General features: G+C 44.4%; 1 protein-coding gene across 3 annotated transcripts in view; it reads left to right on the plus strand.

Moving 5' to 3' along the window:
- LOC126266851 (vitellogenin receptor-like) overlaps positions 1-20,324 on the plus strand; it is a 294,813-nt gene that overhangs the window by 65,639 nt on the left and 208,850 nt on the right. For 2 of the 3 annotated variants that reach the window (XM_049971452.1, XM_049971456.1), the window contains exons 4-5: positions 17,470-17,600; positions 18,353-18,490. In XM_049971452.1, the coding sequence (XP_049827409.1) occupies positions 17,470-17,600; positions 18,353-18,490 (269 nt within the window). The remainder of the gene's footprint in view (positions 1-17,469; positions 17,601-18,352; positions 18,491-20,324) is intronic. The other variant, XM_049971455.1, reaches the window with a different exon arrangement.

Raw genomic sequence — 20,324 nt, forward strand, 5'->3', positions numbered from 1 at the left:
ACCCTGTAATGGCCTGCCTGCTGCCGGGCGTCTCCGGCTCCCTTTTCTTTGAGAATTTTGCCATCTACTGCAGTTCTCGGCGAGGTCTTGATCGTCTTTACTCATGGAGCATCGACAATGGCTTTCGTTTTTTCACTGACAAAAGTTTGGATGAATTTCTGTCGCTGCAACTGGTTTCTTCCAGTCTTTACATCTTGGCCCTGTTGCTCTTCTGTTCGTGAAGCAACGAATTTTCTGGGGCTCGTGTTTGATAGGACACACTCTTGGTTCACCCACGTCTCTCACCTGGCAGCCCGCTGTATGCAGTCCCTCAATGTCCTACGTGTTCTCAATGGTACTTCCAGGGCTGCAGATTAACCACCCTCCTCAATCTCTACCAGACGCTTGTCAATTCGAAACTAGACTACGGGTTTGTTTATGCATCTGCATGCCCATCCCTCTTACTGTCTCAATACTATCCACCATTGTGGAATCCATTTGACCATTGGCGCCTTTTACATTAGTCCAGTTGAGTCTGTATGCAGAAGCTGTCGAATTACCGCTGCCCTGCTGCTGTGACTTTCTTCTCAGCAAATAAGCATGCCGTTTTTCTGCCATGAGTGGCCAACTATCCTATGCCCTCCCCTTCGACGACTCCTTTGATCCCCAATATGGGGTGCGTCCCTCTTCTGTTACCTCCTGGAGTTCACATATGGCTCCTGCTGCCTACAACTTTCCCAGTGACTGTGAACCCTTCGCCACTTTGGCTTCGTGCTGCGGCCCATGTTCACCTTGGCCTTCTTTCACTTTCTAAGGACACTACTCCAGCCTCACTCTATTGCCTTCAGTTTCACGATCTTCAGATGCAACTTCGCGATAGTACCTTTGTGTACCCTGATGGCTCTCGGACTGACTGTGCTGTCAGGTGTGCCTTAGTCATTGGCTCCTACGTTTTTCGGTATCGTCTTCTGGAACACTGCTCAGTATTTGCAGCATGATTCTCGCCCAATCTGCCGACACAGGTTCGTCCATCCCTCAGTGCAACAGGTCCAGGGAAGCTGTCAGTTGCTCACTCTTTATGGAGCCACTGTGATGTTCCTGGTCACCTCCGTCCAACAGGAAATGAGGCCACTGACGCTGCTGCCCTGGCTGTAGTCCTCGTACCTCAGCTCGCAAGTTCTTACATTCCCTCTGATCTCTGTGTTGCCGTCTGTCAACAGATGGTTTCACTTTGGCATCACCATTGGTCCTCCTTTCATGTGAACAAACTCCTCGGTCATCTCGCAGCGAGATCATTATTTTAACTACGTTGCGTATTGGACATTGTCTTTTTAGCCAAGTGGTGCTCGCCCAAGACTTTATGAAAATTCGCTCAACTTCTGACTGCCCGCCATTTCCTGACGGAATACCTTTTTTATCCGCTTACGTTCTCGTATGTAATGGCCGTCTGACTTATCGGCCGTTTTAGCGAACGACGCACAGGCTGTCGGCTGCATTTTCCTTGTTATCCGCCCTAGCAGCGTAGCGAAGGCCATGTAATTTTTAGTTCTGCACCTTTGTTTCTCTATGGCGTATTTTATAGACCTTTCTCGATATCCCTTTTTTTAGCTGTCATCTCTTCCGTCTATTGGGATTGATGTTTAGTCGTTTTTTACTTCTGTCTTTGTCTTAGTATTCTACAGTTTTGACGTGGGCGCGTATGACCCTAGTTGTTTTTGCGCCCTAAAACAAAACAAAACACATTTACCAACAGCTAAGCGTATTTGAGTCATATCCCTATGAAGTTACACCCAGGTATATGTATTGACAGATTCCAATTGTGAAATACTGAGACTATAGTCATAGGAAGTGCAGTTTCATGTTTCTGAACATTAAAAGGAAGTTCTAACTCTTTCTACTACCCACAGACGATCCAGTATTTTTGGGCAGTCCAAATTATTTGCCCACACAATGGCCCTTTCCTCGAGCGCAATCGGACGACCGGGAATAAGAGCATGCGCAAAAATTTCAGAATTGTGTCCGGTCTTCGCCTCATTGCACAAGCAGTCTGCTGAGCATCGACTTCTTCACTTGGCAGCTTGGACTACGCCTATGAGGAAAAGACAATAGAAAAAGTAAAAGGAAGAGTGGTTGTAGGTAAAAGTACCTAACTAGAGCAACAGATGCGAGAACAGCGTTACTTTCTCTACAAATTTGAGGTCACAGCATAGATCTTAGATTTTCTGCTTGGGAAGTTGCAGTAGGAAGGCGGGCAATAAAGTAGGTTGTAACCGACGACTTATATACAGTTCGAACTAAGATATTTTGCATTTCACAACAAAGCATTTCAGTGAGTATTCCTGAAACTGAAAAATACGTAAAAGCGATGAGATAGTCGTATTACGTGATGACTGGAAGTCTCCCATTGGGAAGTTCAACCATTTAGTTGAGTCTCTTCAGTTGACTCCACACTGGATGATGATGATGATGATGATGATGATGATGATGATGATGATGATATAACACCCAGTTCTCGAGAGGAGAAAATCCCGGCCGGGAATCTAACGCAGGTCTGCTGTGTGACAGGTGCACTGACCATTCAACTAAGGATGCAGAATTAGAGGGTTATAAGTCATTATGTAAAGATACTTTCAGTGCATCTGTATTTTATTTTATGAGGTTTGCATAACTTTAATAACTGCTAACATCCTTTGACTCGACAAATTCGGAAATTTTATGGACGCCAAAATAATCTAGAATAGAGGTTGATTTAAAGTTTCGCCTTTGAATCGTCTTTCATTTCTATTCCCGGTAGTTCGTCGAGGAGCTACGTACCCCATCGTTCTTGTTCAGATGCTAGGCTTCTCATTTTTTTGTGCGATTATCGCCACATCATGAACATTCGTTCAGTTTATATGAGAAGTTTCATAAATTTCTTAGTCTTCTTTTCCTCCTTCCAAACGTAAAATATCTTCCTCTTTACACTAAAATGATCGGACTCTTGTTGTCGAATACTCAACTCTGAGTATCACAACTCAAATTTTTATTCAAATTCTTAGAAGCAACATTCCATGTGACTTCTGTCTGTAAATAGTCCATAAATTTAAGAATGCTTCCTTTAGTGCTTGCATATACCTTCACACTATAACCTCAACACGCTGTTCCAGGAGACACGTGGGCATCAGCTGTCAGTCGTTTCCTAAAAAGCACAGATTGCCACTGAAGACGGGAAGCAGTGCACTATACGTACGACTTATTTCCAGTAAATTACACGTGAGCAAATGGGTGTGTAGTTGCGCTGTTACACATTGTGCAAAGTTGAACAGACACAGGACATCATGTGAACTCAACTTCAAAATGTTAGATCTGTTCAACATGGTGGTGCGATCTATCGACGTAATCCACTGAGCAATAATGTTGTCTACGCGGCTGTGGCCTACAGATCAATCTGGCAAGGAGGACCTTTGATTGAGGAAAAGACAGAAGGAAAGATCCTTTAACAAGAAAGCACAATTTCGGAAACGACTGAAAGAAAAAGCACACCCCTCACTTGTGGCAAAACAAAACGGCAGGCTGGTACTCAACACTGTTCCTGGTTTAACTTCAAAGCGCGTGATGGAAACAGACTGCAGGATCGAATCCCAGTCGAACAAGGAAATTTTTTTCATTATGCCTGTAACCTTGACTTAACGGTACCGACACGCGGTTCAAATTCCATTGGAGGTCCCCTTTCCCCTGTAGACTTTCTGGAACAGTTGAGGGACAGGACAGTTGGAGACCATTGAGCAAAATGAAACTGCCATGTTGCTGAGTGAAACATTGAATATAGCTCTAATATTAAGGTTTCAAATGCAGTAACTGCGTTACATTTATGGAAATCACGCAAAAGTAACGTACTAATCACAAATCTAAATAAATAGTAACTTCTGACATGGGACTGTTCATAAAATAATAGACACGTTTTCGCTAAGAGTGGGTGAAGCCAAGTTAAACGGAAGGAGGTGACCCTGACGGGGAAAAGACACAGGAGACTATATCAAATGATGACAGCTGCCTCTCACCTACCTCCTCCTCCTCCCCCCCCCCCCCCCCAACAAAAAATCCTGCAAAAACCATCTGGATGTCCATTAACTAGATGAAGGGGTTCTTCAAACTGTGAGATGCGGTGGGACCCATGCTGCCCTCTGGCTTCCTAGGAAAGAAAACCGTGTAGTCAGGTGTTTCTCTTTCAGGAAAGATTTAAAAGTTGGTATTACACAGATTTTTAATTCAGTCGGAACTTTTTATGGCCACTTGAATCAAATCAGAATCCATAATCTGCAAATCACCGTGAGGTGAATGGTAAAGGGTATGCCTCACTGTACCAGTTAGTAAGATTTTTCCTGTTTCGTTCATGTATGGAGTGTGGGAAGAATGAATGGCTCTGTGCTTCCAGTAGTTCTGTTTTTATCCTCTCGATCCCTATGTGAGCAATACGTAGGCAGTTGTATATTCCTAGAGCTTCGTTATTGGAACAGTTCGTCTTCCTTCACGAGGCTTCCAGTTCAGTTCCTGTAGTATCTCCATGACACATTTCCACGGATTAAACAAACCTGTGAACATTCGTGCTACCCTTCTCCGTATACATTCATTATCGCTGTTAGCCCTGTTTGATATGGGTCTCTCGCACTTGAGCAATATTCCAGAACTGGTTGCATGAGTGATTTGCAAGTACTCTTGTCTAGACTGATTGCAATTCCCCTGTATTCTACCATCAAACCAAAGTCTACCACCTGCTTTACCCCCGGCTGAACCTACGTGATCATTCCACTTCATAACCCTACAAAATGTTACACGCAGGTATTTGTTTGAATTGGCAGAGACCAACGGTGAGTCATAGGATACTAAGTTTTTTCGTTTTGTGAGGCACACAGTTTTACATTTCTGAATATTTAAAACAAGTTGGCCATTTTGCACCCCTTAAAAATCTTACCTAGACCTGACTGAATATTTATGCAACTTCTTTCAGACAGTACTTCCCCAAAGAACTGTATCTGCAAAAAAATTGATATTACTGTCAATATTTTCCACAAGATCATTACTATATAACATGAACAGAAAGGGAACCCAACACATTTCCCTGGAGAACATTCTGAAGTCGTGACTACCAAAGTGTCCTCAGTCCAGGCACAAATTTCGCTTGATACTTATGATTGTACTTCCTACAACAAGCATAAGTGTGACACAGAGTCAAACGCTTTTTGGAAATCACACTGCATCCACAACATTGCCTTGATCCAACGCTTCCACTATGTGATGTGAAAAAAGTGAGTTGGGTTTCACATGATCGATGGTTTTCGAAATCCATGCTGGTTGACACTGAGGTCATTCTGTTAAAGTTACCTAATTATGTTTGAGCTCAGAATATGTTGTAAGATTATACAACAAATGGATGTCAAAGATATTGGACAGTAGTTTTGTGTAGTGCTTCTACTATCCTTCTTCTATATTGGTGTGACCTGTGCTTTTTTCCAAGAACTGGGCATCCTTCTTTGTTAGTGATCTATGATACATCATAGTTAAATGAGAGGCCAACGCGACTGCAAATTCAGTGTAGAGTCTGACAGGAATTCCTTTGGGCCCTGGAGCTTCGTTCAGTTTTAACGCTTTCAGGTGTTTCTCACCACCACTGACACTTGCCATCATTTCAGTGGTATGAGGATTAAATTGGTGCAATTCTACTGGGTGTTCCTTTCTAAAGGAATATATTAAATCGGAGTTCAGCATTTCTTCTTTTGATTTACTACTTTCAATGTAAGTTCCTGTCTGATTCGCTAGGGAATGGACGCTAACTTTGCTGCCACTAACGGCCTTTACATACGACTAGAATTTCATTTGGCTCCGTGGAAGATCACTTGACAATATTCTGCTATGGTAGTCATTGAAGGCATCACACATTGCTCTCTTGGCAGCCAAACAGGCTTAATTCAGCATCTCTGTACCTATAGCCCTTTGACACCTATTACACAGAAAACTGTTTCTTTAGAAGTTTTCTTTAGTGACTGTAAACCATGCAGGTTGACTCCCATTATGAACTGTTCTTTGACACCTATTACACAGAAAACTGTTTCTTTAGAAGTTTTCTTTAGTGACTGTAAACCATGCAGGTTGACTCCCATTATGAACTGTTCTGCTGGTACATAACTATACAGTGAATGGTCAGCTATTCTTTTCAACTTGAGCCATAGTTCCTCTACATGCTCCTACGATGTGCTGAAAGTTTCAAGTTCCTCATTCAGATATGACACTATTGATTTTGTATTTATTTTGCTGAACCTATATACCTTTCTGCTTGTTTTAGTTGTCCTTTGTACTCTGGTAGTCATTGCCACTACCTCTTCATGGTCACTTATACCAGTTTTGATGTTGGCATCCTCAAAGAAGTCAGGTCCATTTGTTGCCATTAGATCCAATATATTTACCAGTTGGGTTCGTAACTATCTGTTTTAGGCAGTTTTTAGAGAAGGCATTTAGTACATTCACATGAGCACACCTACCACTAACAAAACTCTTAATTTTACCAATTAATTGTTGGATGATTAAAGTCTCCTCCAATGATTACAGTATGATTGGGACACTTACGTACAAGTGAACTGAGGTTTTCTCTGAAGTTCTCATTAAATCAGGTAATGAGCCTGGTGGGTGACAGAAGACTCCAAATATTTCAAGCCCACTCCTCGTAGAGTCTTGCGCAATTAATCTCACATGCAGCTTCAGTTTGTATCTCAGTGGAGTTTTCGTGTCTGTTGATACAAATACACCACCTCCATTTCCCATACGCCTATCCTTTCGATGCCTACTTAAATTGTCCCAAAAATCTCCTTATCAATTTTCGGTTTCAAACAGCTTTCTGTACTTTGTATTATGTGAGCTTCACTGCTTTTCAATAGCCCTTAAAACTCAGTCACTTTGTTGTAAATCCTTCGGCTGTTTACCTTTAGGATTATTTTACTGTAACCTGTGGGAGGCATTTCTTTCAATCTGACACTGATATTTCTGAGTTTCCTACAGCTATCGTTATCTGGAATAGATGGAAAATCGCCTAATATAAAAAAAAAAACTCTTGTGTGCACCCCACACATGGTCAGCTACATGAGTTGCAGCCCCTGTTTTGTAGTGCACACCTGAGCCATTTAGAGGAACCCTACAGTCCTCAACCCTAAGTCCCAAGTCCAGAAAGTCGTAGCCTAGCTTGCCACACAACCTTCGAAGTATCTAATTCAATCGTTCCAGTCAACTCTGAACCAAAGAGTCATGATCAGTTCTGGGGACAATGCTGCAAATTGTGAACTTCGTGGAAACACTCTGCGCAAGGCTGGTCTTCTCAGCCTTCTCTGCCAGTCAGTGGGATGACCCAAGGAAGACTTCAGAGCCCAGACAATACTCATCACTTGTTCCAGCATGTGCAACAATCGGCAGTTGGTTGCTCTTTGTTCCCTCAATGACTGTTGGAATACCCTCAAAATGATGGTGTGGATATTACGTGTCGTAGATCGGTAATAACACATTTTGCAGTCGAATGAACATTTATTTAAACACTGAACAAGGCAAATACGATATGGGTGGATGAACATAGTATGCAGAGAGAAATAGACAAGAGTGAAGTCAAAGATCATTGGGTCCAAAGACATTGTGCTACACGCTAGAGGCGCCGCAGACCACAGAATCCCCCTCCTTCTTCCCCATCCGTAGTGAGGAGTACGGCAGGGTAGAGCTAGCCCTTCACAGCGGATGAAGGCGGCGTCCAGCGCGTGAAGTGGGCGCCTCAGAAGCAACGCCGACAGGGTCACGTGCGTCAGACTGCTGCGCAGGCGGTGGAGAGTCGTTGGAGGCCGTGTCAGCAGCGGATGAGGCGTCGGCAATGGCTGGCCAGCTGGGGGCGTCGGAACGTTGCTCAGGGAGGGATGCAGGTTTCAATCAGTTAATTGAAACTATATTTGGTCGTCCATTCAGTAGTATCACGAAAGTATTGACTGCAGCGTAAGACGTGGTGCAGACAGGAGTCAGAGGTTGCAATGCTGCACATAGTGTCTTCTCACAACATGACGAAATTGTTTAAAAACACCAGTGGCATAGAATAAGCGTGAAGCAGGGGTGGGTGAATGCAGGCGCCCGGAACGTCTATTGCGTCGGTCAGGGGGGAGGGGGGGGGTGTCTTTGACGAATTCAGCTAGCAGGACGAGTGGTTCTCCATGAAAGACCTCTGTCAGCGAAGCAATCATGTCGTCCTTGTGGGCAGAGCGGGTGCCGAGTAAGGCCCAAGGAAGTGCCTCAGACCAAAGCCGACCGTGCCACATGAATCCAGCTTCTATAGTTCGGTGCCATCGCTCAACCAGGCCGTTCGCCTGCGGATGATAGGCCGTCATGTGGAATTTCGTTACTCCACACAGCTTCCACAGTTGAGCGTAAAATGTGGACTCGAATTGTCGTCCCCGGTCCGTAGTAAGTGAAAGGGCGCAGCCTAATCTCGCCACCCACGCTGATAACAAGGTGCGAGCTATGATCTCTGATGTAATGTCGACCAGAGGGACCGCATCAACCCAAAGGGATTATGTGGTCAGTCGTTGACAATATGTATTTGTACCCCTCGGGAGGGGAAGAGGACTGACCACATCAATGTGCACGTGCTGTAGGCGACCCCTGGTGATGTCGAACTTTTCTAAAGGAGGCTGCGCGTGTCTGCCCACTTCGCTACATTGTCAAGGGACACAAACGCATGTCCAGGAGGGGCAATCATGCCGCACACTTGGCCAGGCGACTAGTTCAGTGACTAGTCTTGTTGGTACCCACATTCCAGCAGGGTGGGCCAGGTTGTGTAAAGCGTCGAAATCCCGTGCCGATGGGCAGGCGACGACCTGTGCAGGGTAAGACGTTTGATGGTGACCAGTCACTGTGTGCCCGCTTCTTCAGAAGTTCAAGGGTGCGGAAATCGCCAAGAAACAAGAGTCAGCTACATTTTCCGCCCTGTGGATGTAATAAGCATCCAAAAAAGTTGGCAAATAAAGTCCATGTGCCAGAAGCGTCGTGGCGGGAGGTCCTTCGCTGTGTTGCATATTGTGTCAACGAGAGGTTTTTGGTTTAAAGGACATCCCTCCACATCGCCCCTGAAGTGCTTGACTGCCTCATAAACTGTGAGAAGCTCGTGGTCAAGAGTCAACAATTTACACTGAGCCCTGGTTAGTTTATTCGAAAAAGAAATGGATCAGCTGCGTGGAGTCGGCGGTGTGCTGTTGTAGGACAGAGCCCATAGCTGACTCACTAGCATTGGTAGTAATAGAAATATAGGTCTCGGGGTCAGGATGGATGAGAGTGACTGCTTTCGCAATGGTCATATTCAGATTTTCGAATGTGTCGAGCATGGGCTTAGTCCAGTCTAATTTTCACTTCCCCGTGGTATTTTTACTGGAGAGGGCGTTGGTAAGAGCCGACTGGATGGAGGCAGCCCAAGGGATATGTCGTCGATAAAAGTTTACCATATACAGATGACGACGGAGTTGAGCATAATCCTCAGGAAGAGGCAGTGCGAGGATGTTTTCAACACGAAAATTCGTTGGTCAGAGGCAGTTAGCCGAGACTGTATGGCCAAGGAGTGTAACCGATGTAAAACAGAGTTGAGATTTCTCATGGTTGATAACCATACCGTTGGATGTGAGAGTCGCACAAACTGCGCCAAGGTGAAACTGGTGTTCCTCGGAAGATGAGGAACAGATCATATGTCATCCAAATATGCAAAAGCGAAAGGCACAGATAGCAAAATGAAATCAGTGAAACGTTGCCATGTCTGCGCAGCGTTTTTCAAGCTGTAAGGCATGTAACAGTGTTATGATGGCCATCTTCGGGATATCCGGCGAGTGCATGGAAATTTGGTGATACGCCTTCGAACTGTCTAAGACAGAGAACTTCGAGCCATGCAGCAACTCAGTGAAATCCTGGATATGTGAAATGGAATAGTTATCGATTATTGTCCTAGCGTTAAGGGACCTTTAGTCCCCACACATGTGTAGTGAGCCGTCCTTCTTAGGCACAAGGTGGATAGGTGAAAGACCAGTTGCTGTCTGCTGGTCAGAGTATGCCTGAAGCCAATAAATCCTGAACAATTTATTTCGCTCGCAGCATTTTGGAAGCATTAAGACGTCGAGCTTTATAATGTACAGGTGGGCCGTCCGTGACGTGGATCCTGTGACAAGTGCTGTTGCTGATTGTCAAACCGACGAAGGGTGGCAGGTGGGGTGGGGCGAGAGGAGGGGTGGCACTAGCGATGGCTGTTCACCGACCGTCGCACGGGAATGGCGTAGGCGGTGCATCGGCGGCAGACGACGACTGAGGGCATGGCACAGCGAGGGATCCTGCAAAGTGAGAACATGTGCATTCTTGCTGGGCTCGAGTGACGAGGGCAGTGCGATGGCGGCAGATGATGGGAGGCACGGTGCAGCAGCCACACAATGCAGGGGATCACGTGGAGCAAGGACACGAGTGTCCTGTAGATTCAACTGTGATGGCGTGGAACTGGCAGCAAGGAATGGAAAGCAATGCAGAGTGAAGACACAGTAGAAGTGGATGACAATTCCAAAAGAAGTGGCTCTCCAGACAGGCTGCATATAGTACTCAGTACGTGAGCCAATTCAGCAGAAGCGGCAACAATGCGGGTATGTAACTCCTCACTATGTGCGGAGCCCGTCGATCTGCGTGTAGACATCCGATAAATCGGAGAGACGTACGGAAATACCTTTGAGCAGAGGCATATGTAGAAAGTGTAGCCAAGGAGGCGGAGTCGTGCCGAACCCGTTAGAGCACAGAACGATAGAGCCAGATGCTTGGCAGAACACTGGCCTGCAAGTCACACGGAAGTTCGTAATGGTGTAGAAAATCCAACCTGATTTCAGCTTCATCCATGTCAACAACATGGAAAGTCCGAGGAGAGGTCGAGACCAGAGATAGGTGAAGTGAAATCTCTTTGGAGCCAAGGACCGCGATAAGAGAGTGATTTTTAGCGATCAATGTAAGGTTAACATGAGAAAGTTTGTTGCCCACTTGCTTGGTCGGGATAACGCTGACATCAGCGCCAGTGTCGACGAGAAAGCGCGTACCCAGTGGAAAGTCCACAACGTACGGGTGTACGCAAGCAGTGTGGCATCAGAAGGTAGGTGCCGTGAACGATCACGGTGGGATGTGGCACCTAAACGTGCCTGCTGGAATCATTTGGGTACACATGAGGTGCACGGCGGTTGCGAGCAGGGTCCCTGTAGGTTGCATGGTACCGGCAAAGTGGGTAAGCTTCGAGGCGAGGTTGTGCAGAGTGGGCAGGGGATGCAGCTGACTGCTTCAAAGCCCATGACCACTCGGGATGCTGCTCGGATGAGGTCAGCTGCTGTCGGGATGTTGCAGGCAATACCTACGGTAGGCCGCCAGGATGCAGCTCCTGACAGGTCGCGTTGGTCCCTACCGGGAGGGCGCAGAACCGTAGGTGCAGGTGTGCCGACAGAAGGTGAAGGTGAAGTCGTCTGTGACAGGTGGTGTCAGAGACGAACGATTGCGTGGGCCTGATTGGCCATGTGTTACACGAGATAGTAGGTGAGGTTGTACGTCCGATTGGAGCTTGACCATCCAAAAAGTCCAAGTGCGGCATCTGGTAGTGCTTGTCATCAATTAATGCACAAAGTTGCCGCCAAAGCTGCGAAGATATGTAGTCGTCGAGGTGATCATCGTGGATCATGTGGTGGATAGTCTCTGCTGGAAGGCGAGAAAAGCGTTCGATGAGCAATGTTTTTGCTTTTAAATAATTGGCTGTGGCGGGTGGTGAGAGGAGCAGATCACTGATGAGGTCTGGACGAACATGGGCGTGGCTCACCAGGCAGACGAAACGTGCTTTGTCGTCCAAAATCCTGTGCATGGAGTACACGATGTGGAGTGAGCCAGTGCAACTGACGGCATGATGATGTCCCGACTGCAGGCCCAGAGGTGGACACGGTGCAGGTGTTAATGGCTGGTGCCGTTGCAACAGTGTGCGGAAGGTGGTTGAGATGCAACCGAGGGGGGACTGATCTGGAAACTGGTGCGGAAGAAACGGCCACTGCTGTCGAGAGAGCAGGGGAAGGCGATTGTGGTGTGACCACAGAGCGATGGTGGCGGTGGTGGTTGAGGTGAGCGGAGTCGCAGAAATGGCGTGTGGAGGGGGGGGATTGGAGATGCAATGGTGTCAGGCATATAATAAGAATGTGCGACCCCATGCATTTGAATGTTCGAATTACAGTTCTTGAACACCGACACATCAGACCAAACCGAAGGCGACTGCTTAGCTGAGGGTGAAACACAGTCCTTCGCTCGATTATCATTCACAATGTCACTAAGCTGCTTGCACTGTCCTCGTAGCAGCCATTGCTGCATAGTAGCATTTGACGGTGGCCATGTTGGGCCAGTTACATTTAAGTGGCTGCTGGTATGGCTGGGGCCAGATAATTGTTCACTTTTAACCAAATGTACATTAGGAGCACTAGTAAAAATGCAAGAACGGTTAACGGGGTGTGTGGCATTGGCACAAGACACTGGCAGATCCACTGTCCTGAAGACAATGTGGACCAGCACACACAGTCCGTTAATGATGAAAAGAAGCACAAAGTAATTCCCGAACACATGACGACGATGTCGGGGTCACCACTGTGGATATTACGTGTCGTAGATCAGCAATAACACGACTTTTGCAGTCGAATGAACGTTTATTTAAACACTGAAAAAACGAATACATTATGGCTGTACGAACATATCGCGCAGAGAGAAATAGACAAGAGTTAAGTCAAAGATCATTTGGTCCAAAGACATGACGCTTCACGCCAGATGCGCCACAAAGGCATGCACACTGACTGCAGCTGGTGTACTGTCCCATCCGCTGCTGCCATTTCCCTAAGGGGTGCCGTTATTCCCTGTAGATTTGAGCAGATGATGATTAATAGACCATACTGTGTTTGCTTTCTCCTCACACAAGACAAAACGGGTTTCCCCAAAACAGATGATAGGAGTCCTACTGGATCACTTTGTTTCAATGAAAGATAGCACATTAAAGTTGTTGGTTAGGGGGATTGGTAAAACACCTTGAGTTCTTCCTGCTCCCTGTCCAGCTTGTACAGGACGCCATGCCTTGTTCTACCATTGACAAGCCACTCGCATTCAAATGGATGGGTAATGACAGAGCCTGTACTTTCTGCAGAGGTCACGATCCACAGGAAAGGATAGTACTTGAGGTACCTCCGGTACAAGTATCACAGGTACATGACTCTAGGGACCTCTTCAGATACCGTTTAGCAGCAGCTGCCCATCGTTTGACGATTGACAGAGCTATTTTCAGCTGCTTACGAACGTCAACCAATTAGTCTCTTGTTTGAGAGCAGCATTCACAGTGGGGCTGAATTTCAGTTGGTGCAATGTATTAAAAGGCAGTGAACAAATAACTTAAAATTAAGCCTCCTCATTCTCTTAATGTTTCAAACTAAAAGTTTGATAATTCTCTAAAAGAATTAAACCATATATACAAAACTATTCTATTAAAGCAACAGAGACACGAAATTTAACCGACAGGAACAACATGCTGTGATATGCAAATGATCAGCTTTTCAGAGCATGTACACAAGGTGGCGCCGGTGGCGATACCTACAACGTGCTGGCATGAGGCAGCTTTCCAACCGATTTCTCATACACAAACAGCAGTTGACAGGCGTTTCCTGGTGAAACGTTGTGATGCTTCGTGTAAGGAGGAGAAATGCGTACCATCATGTTTCCGACTTTGATAAAGGTCGGATTGTAGCCTATCGCGATTGCGGTTTTTCACATTGCTGCTCGCGTTGGTCGAGATCCAATGACTGTTAGCAGAATATGGAATCGATGGGTTCAGAACGGGAATTCAGAACGCCTTGCTGAGCATCAACGGCCTCGTATCTCTGGCAGTCGAGATGACAGGCATCTTATCCGCATGGCTGTAACGGATCATGCAGCCACGTCTAGATCCCTGAGTCAACAGATGGGGCCGTTTGCAAGACAACCATCTGCGCGAACAGTTCGGCTACGTTTGCAACAGCATGGACTATCAGCTGCGGTTACCTTCGACGCTGCATCACAGACAGTAGCGCCTGCGATGGTGTACTCAACGACGAACCTGGGTGCACGAATGGCAAAACGTCATTTTTTCGGATAAATCCAGGTTTTGTTTACAGCGTAATGATGGTCACATCCGTGTTTGGCGACACCGCGGTGAACGCACATTGAAAGCGTGTATTCGTCATCACCATACTGGCGTATCACCTGGCGTGATGGTATGGAGTGCCATTGTTACACGTTTCGGTCACCTCTTGTTCGCATTGACGACACTTTGAACAGTGGACGTTACATTTCAGACGTGTTAAGACCCGTGGCTCTACCCTTCATTCGATCCCTGCGAAACCCTACGTTTCAGCAGGATAATGCACGACCGCATGTTGCAGGTCCTGTACGGACCTTTCTGGATACAGAAAAAGTTCGGCTGCTGTCCTGGCCAGCACAGTCTCCAGATCTCTCACCAATTGGAAACGTCTGGTCAATGGTAGCCGAGCAACTGGCTCGTCACAATACGCCAGTGACTACTCTTTATTAACTGTGGTATCGTGTTGAAGCTGCATGGACAGCTGTACCTGTAGACGCCATCCAAGCTCTGTTTGGCTCAGTGCCCGGGCGTATCAAGACCGTTATTACGGCCAGAGGTGGTTTTTCTGGATACTGAATTCTCAGGATCTATGCAACCAAACTGCGTGAAAATGTAGTCACATGTCAGTTCTAATATGCTTGTCCAATGAATACCCGTTTATCATTTGCGTTTCTTCTTGGTGTAGCAATTTTAATGGCCAGTAGTGTATTACTTTCTGTAAAAAAACATTCTTCCAAGATCCATCGGTTTTAACTTTCCTACATTACCGTTTTCTCCTTCTACAAAGACTACATAGGGGCCCATGTCTGTTGATGTATATGTATTATCTTTACTAGCATATTTGTTGTTACTAGGAAACGTGTTATTTCCTATAGGAGGTACCGTTGTGGTCACCAAGTTGTCAAAGCTCTTGCGACTAACAGACGTCTGGGAGGCAGGTTGCTCATTGAAATTCCTGTCTCCTATATTTACACTCAAGTCACTGTCTGCTCCTAGAACTTCCACAGTGTGTGCAACATTATCAATATCTACCGTATCTACGTCCCTTCAACATTACCAGTGTGCTTTTCACTTGCCTTTGCCTTCTTCGGAACATTTGCATCAGGAGCTACTGCCTGTTGGGGTGATGGTGATCGGTGTCTTGCCTTTTGTCGCTGGGTGTTGTTTGTCCGTCACTGCGTGAAGACAGCTGAACTTTTTGAACGCTGATCTATCTCCATATGATCATTCTGAGGACAGTGATCTTGAGAGCACATTTTGATGGTACGCAATTGATGCTTATTTGTAATTAACACTCTGAAGGAGGGAGCATCATGACAGTCTCGTTGTTGTGACTCGTTTGCAAAGCGATAGCCGACCATTGACCGGTATCGACTGGGATTTCGTCATTAGTTTCCATTTTAAAAGTAGCCGCTGAGAGAAATCTCCCATCGACGATGTTTTGACACTTGTTACTAACTACTTGTAGTTAAAATATCCAGTAGATTACAATAAAAAAGCTTGATAAGTTCCACAAAACACCTGATGGAATCTGTGCCTGACACCGCATGAAGCACGAACGACTGCTCAGCGCGGCTGCGAGCAACAATTTGTTGTTACCCGCTCGTCGAAAAGTTTTTCACTGCCGACAACACAATTTAGAGTCGAAGTGTTAATAATCGCCCTTTCTCAAAATTCTTGAGGACGATAGGAAGAACGCCGTTGTTTATTTCTTTGCTAACCAAAGATCCCTGGTTGACCAATCTTGGATATAGGTGATGGTTTTCGTTGGACTGAGTGTAATTGGTGGCTGTGTGGGTCGTTTGACTAGCTTTTAAATTTGGAATCCTTCTTTTGTGAGTTTTTCATTTTTTTTCTGTAACTGCATACGTACGATTTCCAAACTTGTTAACAAGATGGGAGAAAACTGCTGTGTTATTCAGAAGTCTGGTAAGATTAAGATGTTTTATGTAGTTCCCAATTTACGGTTTGCTGTTTGGTATAGAGACTTGATCTCTTTGTTTAGCCAAATTTTTTGAGCTATTTGCTTAGTTTCCGGTGCACCTGCGGAACTGTTTTTGGTAATTTCCAAGAATGATTGCCTATCGAAGTTGGAGGGCTCCAAAAAACATATCGATCGTGCGATAGTAAATCGATTATGGAAGTCTCGTGGCGCGCATTATGATGAATTCTATGTAATTGTCATGTTTATCAGTTGTTTCTTCAGTTCGTGTACATTACATTCCCACCGTTATTATTTGTGATTCCATTTGGAAATCGACGCGGTTTTTGTTGATAGCGAGTGTAATGTTTGCTGCTTTTCACGTTTCTTCTGCGGATTGTCTGACATGGAAAACTCTTCATTCCATGCATATCCAGCATAGACAAATGTTTGAATTTCTGCCGCAAATTTGGACTTATGCCGTGCGACGAAAGGAGGGATTGTGTTGACTGTGGTGCTGCGAAGTCTGTAAAACTTCGTAAGAGGAGTGTGTACACTGAGATTCGGTTGCAATTCCATTGCGGACTTTGCGGAAAGCGAACCAGCAGCTGAAGAAGTACGTGGTTCGAGTCCTCCAAATTATCGATTCAGACGAGCGTAATTCTTGTGTCGTGCTGGATTCGAGATTACACGTTGCAAGCCACAGCATCAGAAACTGAGTTATCGCGGCGAATAGCGTGTGTGACTACAAACTGTAAATCAATATAATTAAGGTAAAAAAATCGACACACACACACACACACACACACACACACACAGTGGGGAAGAGAGCAATAGCTTCCCAGGTTGGCAACACTCATAGCGTGAACCAAAACAAACAGATATAAACAGTAAACACTGTTGCAGTGCGAAGTGGGAAATAGTTTAAGAGGAGTGTAAATATTGCAGTACAATAAAGTGTAGAACGGCAAATACTGCAAAGTGCAAAGGTGACACGAAGTCTTTTGATGCCAACCGCTGCTAGCAAGGGGGGAAGGAGCAAAATATGTAAATAAACACCGTAAGTAACTTGCACACCAACTTTATAAACAAAACGCTCGTATGAACCAAAAACAACCAAAAATGTATGTATCCAATTTGCAGAATAACCACGGAAGATGCTTTTTAAATAATAGCGGAACGCGTCTGGTGTAAGTCTTGCAGTCAGCTCAAGACGGATAATCTGTAGTAACAGATTATAATAAATGGTTCAGGTTAAACTTCCTCATGTTCTACTTCTTGAATCTCAATACCCCATTTTAATTAGAGATTACCCTAATGAACTGTTCAATGTAGAATTTGTGATTGTTTCTAAGATAGCAATAATTTGGTGTTTACTTTCCAGACAACATAAATTGTGAGGCTCCATTGTACTGGAAGTGTGAAGATGGAAGATGTATACAGACCAGATTCAAATGTGATGGGAACAATGATTGTGGAGACTGGTCAGATGAAAAGGATTGTAATGCATCCAAGGTACATTCTTATTTGCTATCAGAAAGGCCTAATACAACAGAATGAATTTCTCATTGACTTCAAGGCTCCAAAAGTCTGAAGTGTACAAACAGGTTTTTAGTCCTGCAAGTCTTGGAAGCCACTGTGTAGTCAGAAGTCCAACTTGATAACTTTGCTGCTTAGTTCTGAATTGGTAGAAATTGGACATAGGGAAATGATTTGCCCTGATACTGCTTCTAGAGGGAATAAATGTTAAATTTTCCTGCTTACAGTTGACTAACATTTACCTTGTCAGTATCAAAGATAACTTGAGGTTCTTTCCATAATTCTTATTCAGACAATGATGTGTAGTATGGGATCTCTATTTTGCTGCTTCAAATTTTAGTACCTTGTCCTCAAATTTTTCATCCCACCACTCTTTCATTAGTTAAGCTCTTAGGCCTACTGACTGAAAATAATTTCAGGGTTATAGAAGTGTTTGACTTAACATATAAGTAGGCCTAAATATTTTAAAATTTTGTACTTCGTTTTTTTGTTCATATGAATGTAGTGAATGCTAAATCAAAAGTATTATCTCATCTGTATTTAGACAGACAAGTGGGTTATCGTGATAAAAAGAATCTAGTGACATAATTAACTGATGTTACGTGGCATTTTGGACAGTGACAAACTTGCCACTTAAATTTTAGGAAGGGGATGGTGATTTATAATTTTACATGTTGAGGCATTTAAATGCAATCTACAGAATTTAGTAATTAAACTTTTGTATCTAGGTATCTGATGTGCAAAAGATCTGCAGTGATCAGGATTTTGCATGTGGTGATGGTACCTGCATTCCAGATAGCTGGGTGTGTGATGGCCTCAAGGACTGCCAGAACGGCAATGATGAAGTTTTGGGCTGTTCTAGAAAGGTAACTGATTAAATTTTTAAATGGGCTAATACATCCAGGGCTTTGGGAGGGGGGGGGGGGGGGAGAAAGAGAGAGAGAGAGAGAGAGAGAGAGAGAGAGAGAGAGAGAATTTTCTCATACATATAAAGCTGAAACACAAAGTGGTTTGGGAAACAGCTCACAAGGGAGCCTCACCATCACACACCCCTCAGATTTAGTTATACTGGCACAGTGGATAGGCCTTGAATAACTGAACACAGATCAATCAAGAAAACAGGAAGTAGTTGTGTGGAACTATGAAAAAATAAGCAAAATATACAAACTGAGTAGTCCATGTGCAAGATAGGCAACATCAAGGATGGTGTGAGCTCAGGAGTGCCGTGGTCCCGTGGTTAGCATGAGCAGCTGCGGAACGAGAGGTCCTTGGTTCGAGTCTTCCCTCGAATGAAAAGTTTAATTTTTTAAATTTCTTTAATTTATTTGTTACTTCACTCCATAATCTATATTTGCGTCCTTTAATCGGTTTGGACAGTAACCTGTATTGGAGCATTTCCTTCATGTAACCCAAAGAAATACCATCAGATTGAAGTTGCAGTATTTCCTCTTTGTGTTCTTTGTACAGATCGTCAACAATCTAATCATCTGGTACATACAGCCCCCGCAGCAGTCAGCAAGGTATCGTCATCACCACATGTACTGTTTATCAACAAATGTAGAAAATAATCATAAAAATGTTCGACAATCGTTCGATCCCTTAAGGAACTTTCCGATTCCTTACAGTTCGGAAAGTATTCATTGACATTGTTATTGAAGTTGCGAGCTATATTTGCTGGATTCATATTGCCCACGGAATACAACTCACTTATTTAATGCACCCTTGTCCAAAGTAGTGAACAGTCAGCTGCCAGCCATGGAGTGTCGTTAGCAGGAATACTCTCTCTTCCGTGCGCTGTAGTCGACTGATGTCGTGTGTTTCGATGATTGTTTAGATGTAGCATCCCCATACTACAGCTCAGTTACCTCGCATCGGAAGGACAGATAACTGTCTGAAAATAAAAAATTAAACTTTTCACTCGAGGGAAGACTTGAACCAAGGACCTCTTGTTCTGCAGCTGCTCACGCTAACCACGGGACCATGGCGCTCCTGAGCTCACACTATCCTTGATGTTGCCTATCTTGCGCATGGACTACTGTTTGTATATTTTGCTTATTTTTTTCATAGTTCCACACAACTTCTTCCTGTTTTCTTGATTGATCTGTGTTCAGTTTTTCAAGGCCTATCCACTGAGCCAACTTGTAACAAAATCTGAGGGGGTTGCAATGGGGAGGTTCCCATGTCAATATAAAAGGCTCAGTATAGGTTAAATACAAATAACATTTAGTAAGTGAAGATAGCTGAGTGATTTTAGATTGTCTACTGTTAGACAGGACTCAATCCTGATACAACAGCACTAAAAAGGAACTAGAACCTGCAATACCACTTTAACTGATGACAGTTAAGACACTTCACTAACAGTTAAACATATTTGTGATTACTGATAACTGTAACAAATTTTGTATCAGATATAATTCATGTCTTTAGAGAAATTAGTTATGTTATTAAGTAACTGTTTCATTAAAGTGCATTTGTGTATAGCTAGAAAGTGTAACTACGTTATGGTTCTTTGTATGATTCATGATAACTGAACGTGTGGGAGTATCTTGTGAAGAGAATGTGTAAGCCATCCTAGCAGCCAGGCTGAAACTTAAAGGACAGACATTTGAACTACTAGCTTTCTGGAGCATTTATGTTTTGTAATGACCTTTTACTTATTGGCTTTTAAGCATCAAATAGTAGTTTCTCCATAACTTTGAT

Source organism: Schistocerca gregaria, chromosome 4 (assembly GCF_023897955.1).
Source record: "Schistocerca gregaria isolate iqSchGreg1 chromosome 4, iqSchGreg1.2, whole genome shotgun sequence".
NCBI classification, from domain to species: domain Eukaryota; kingdom Metazoa; phylum Arthropoda; class Insecta; order Orthoptera; family Acrididae; genus Schistocerca; species Schistocerca gregaria.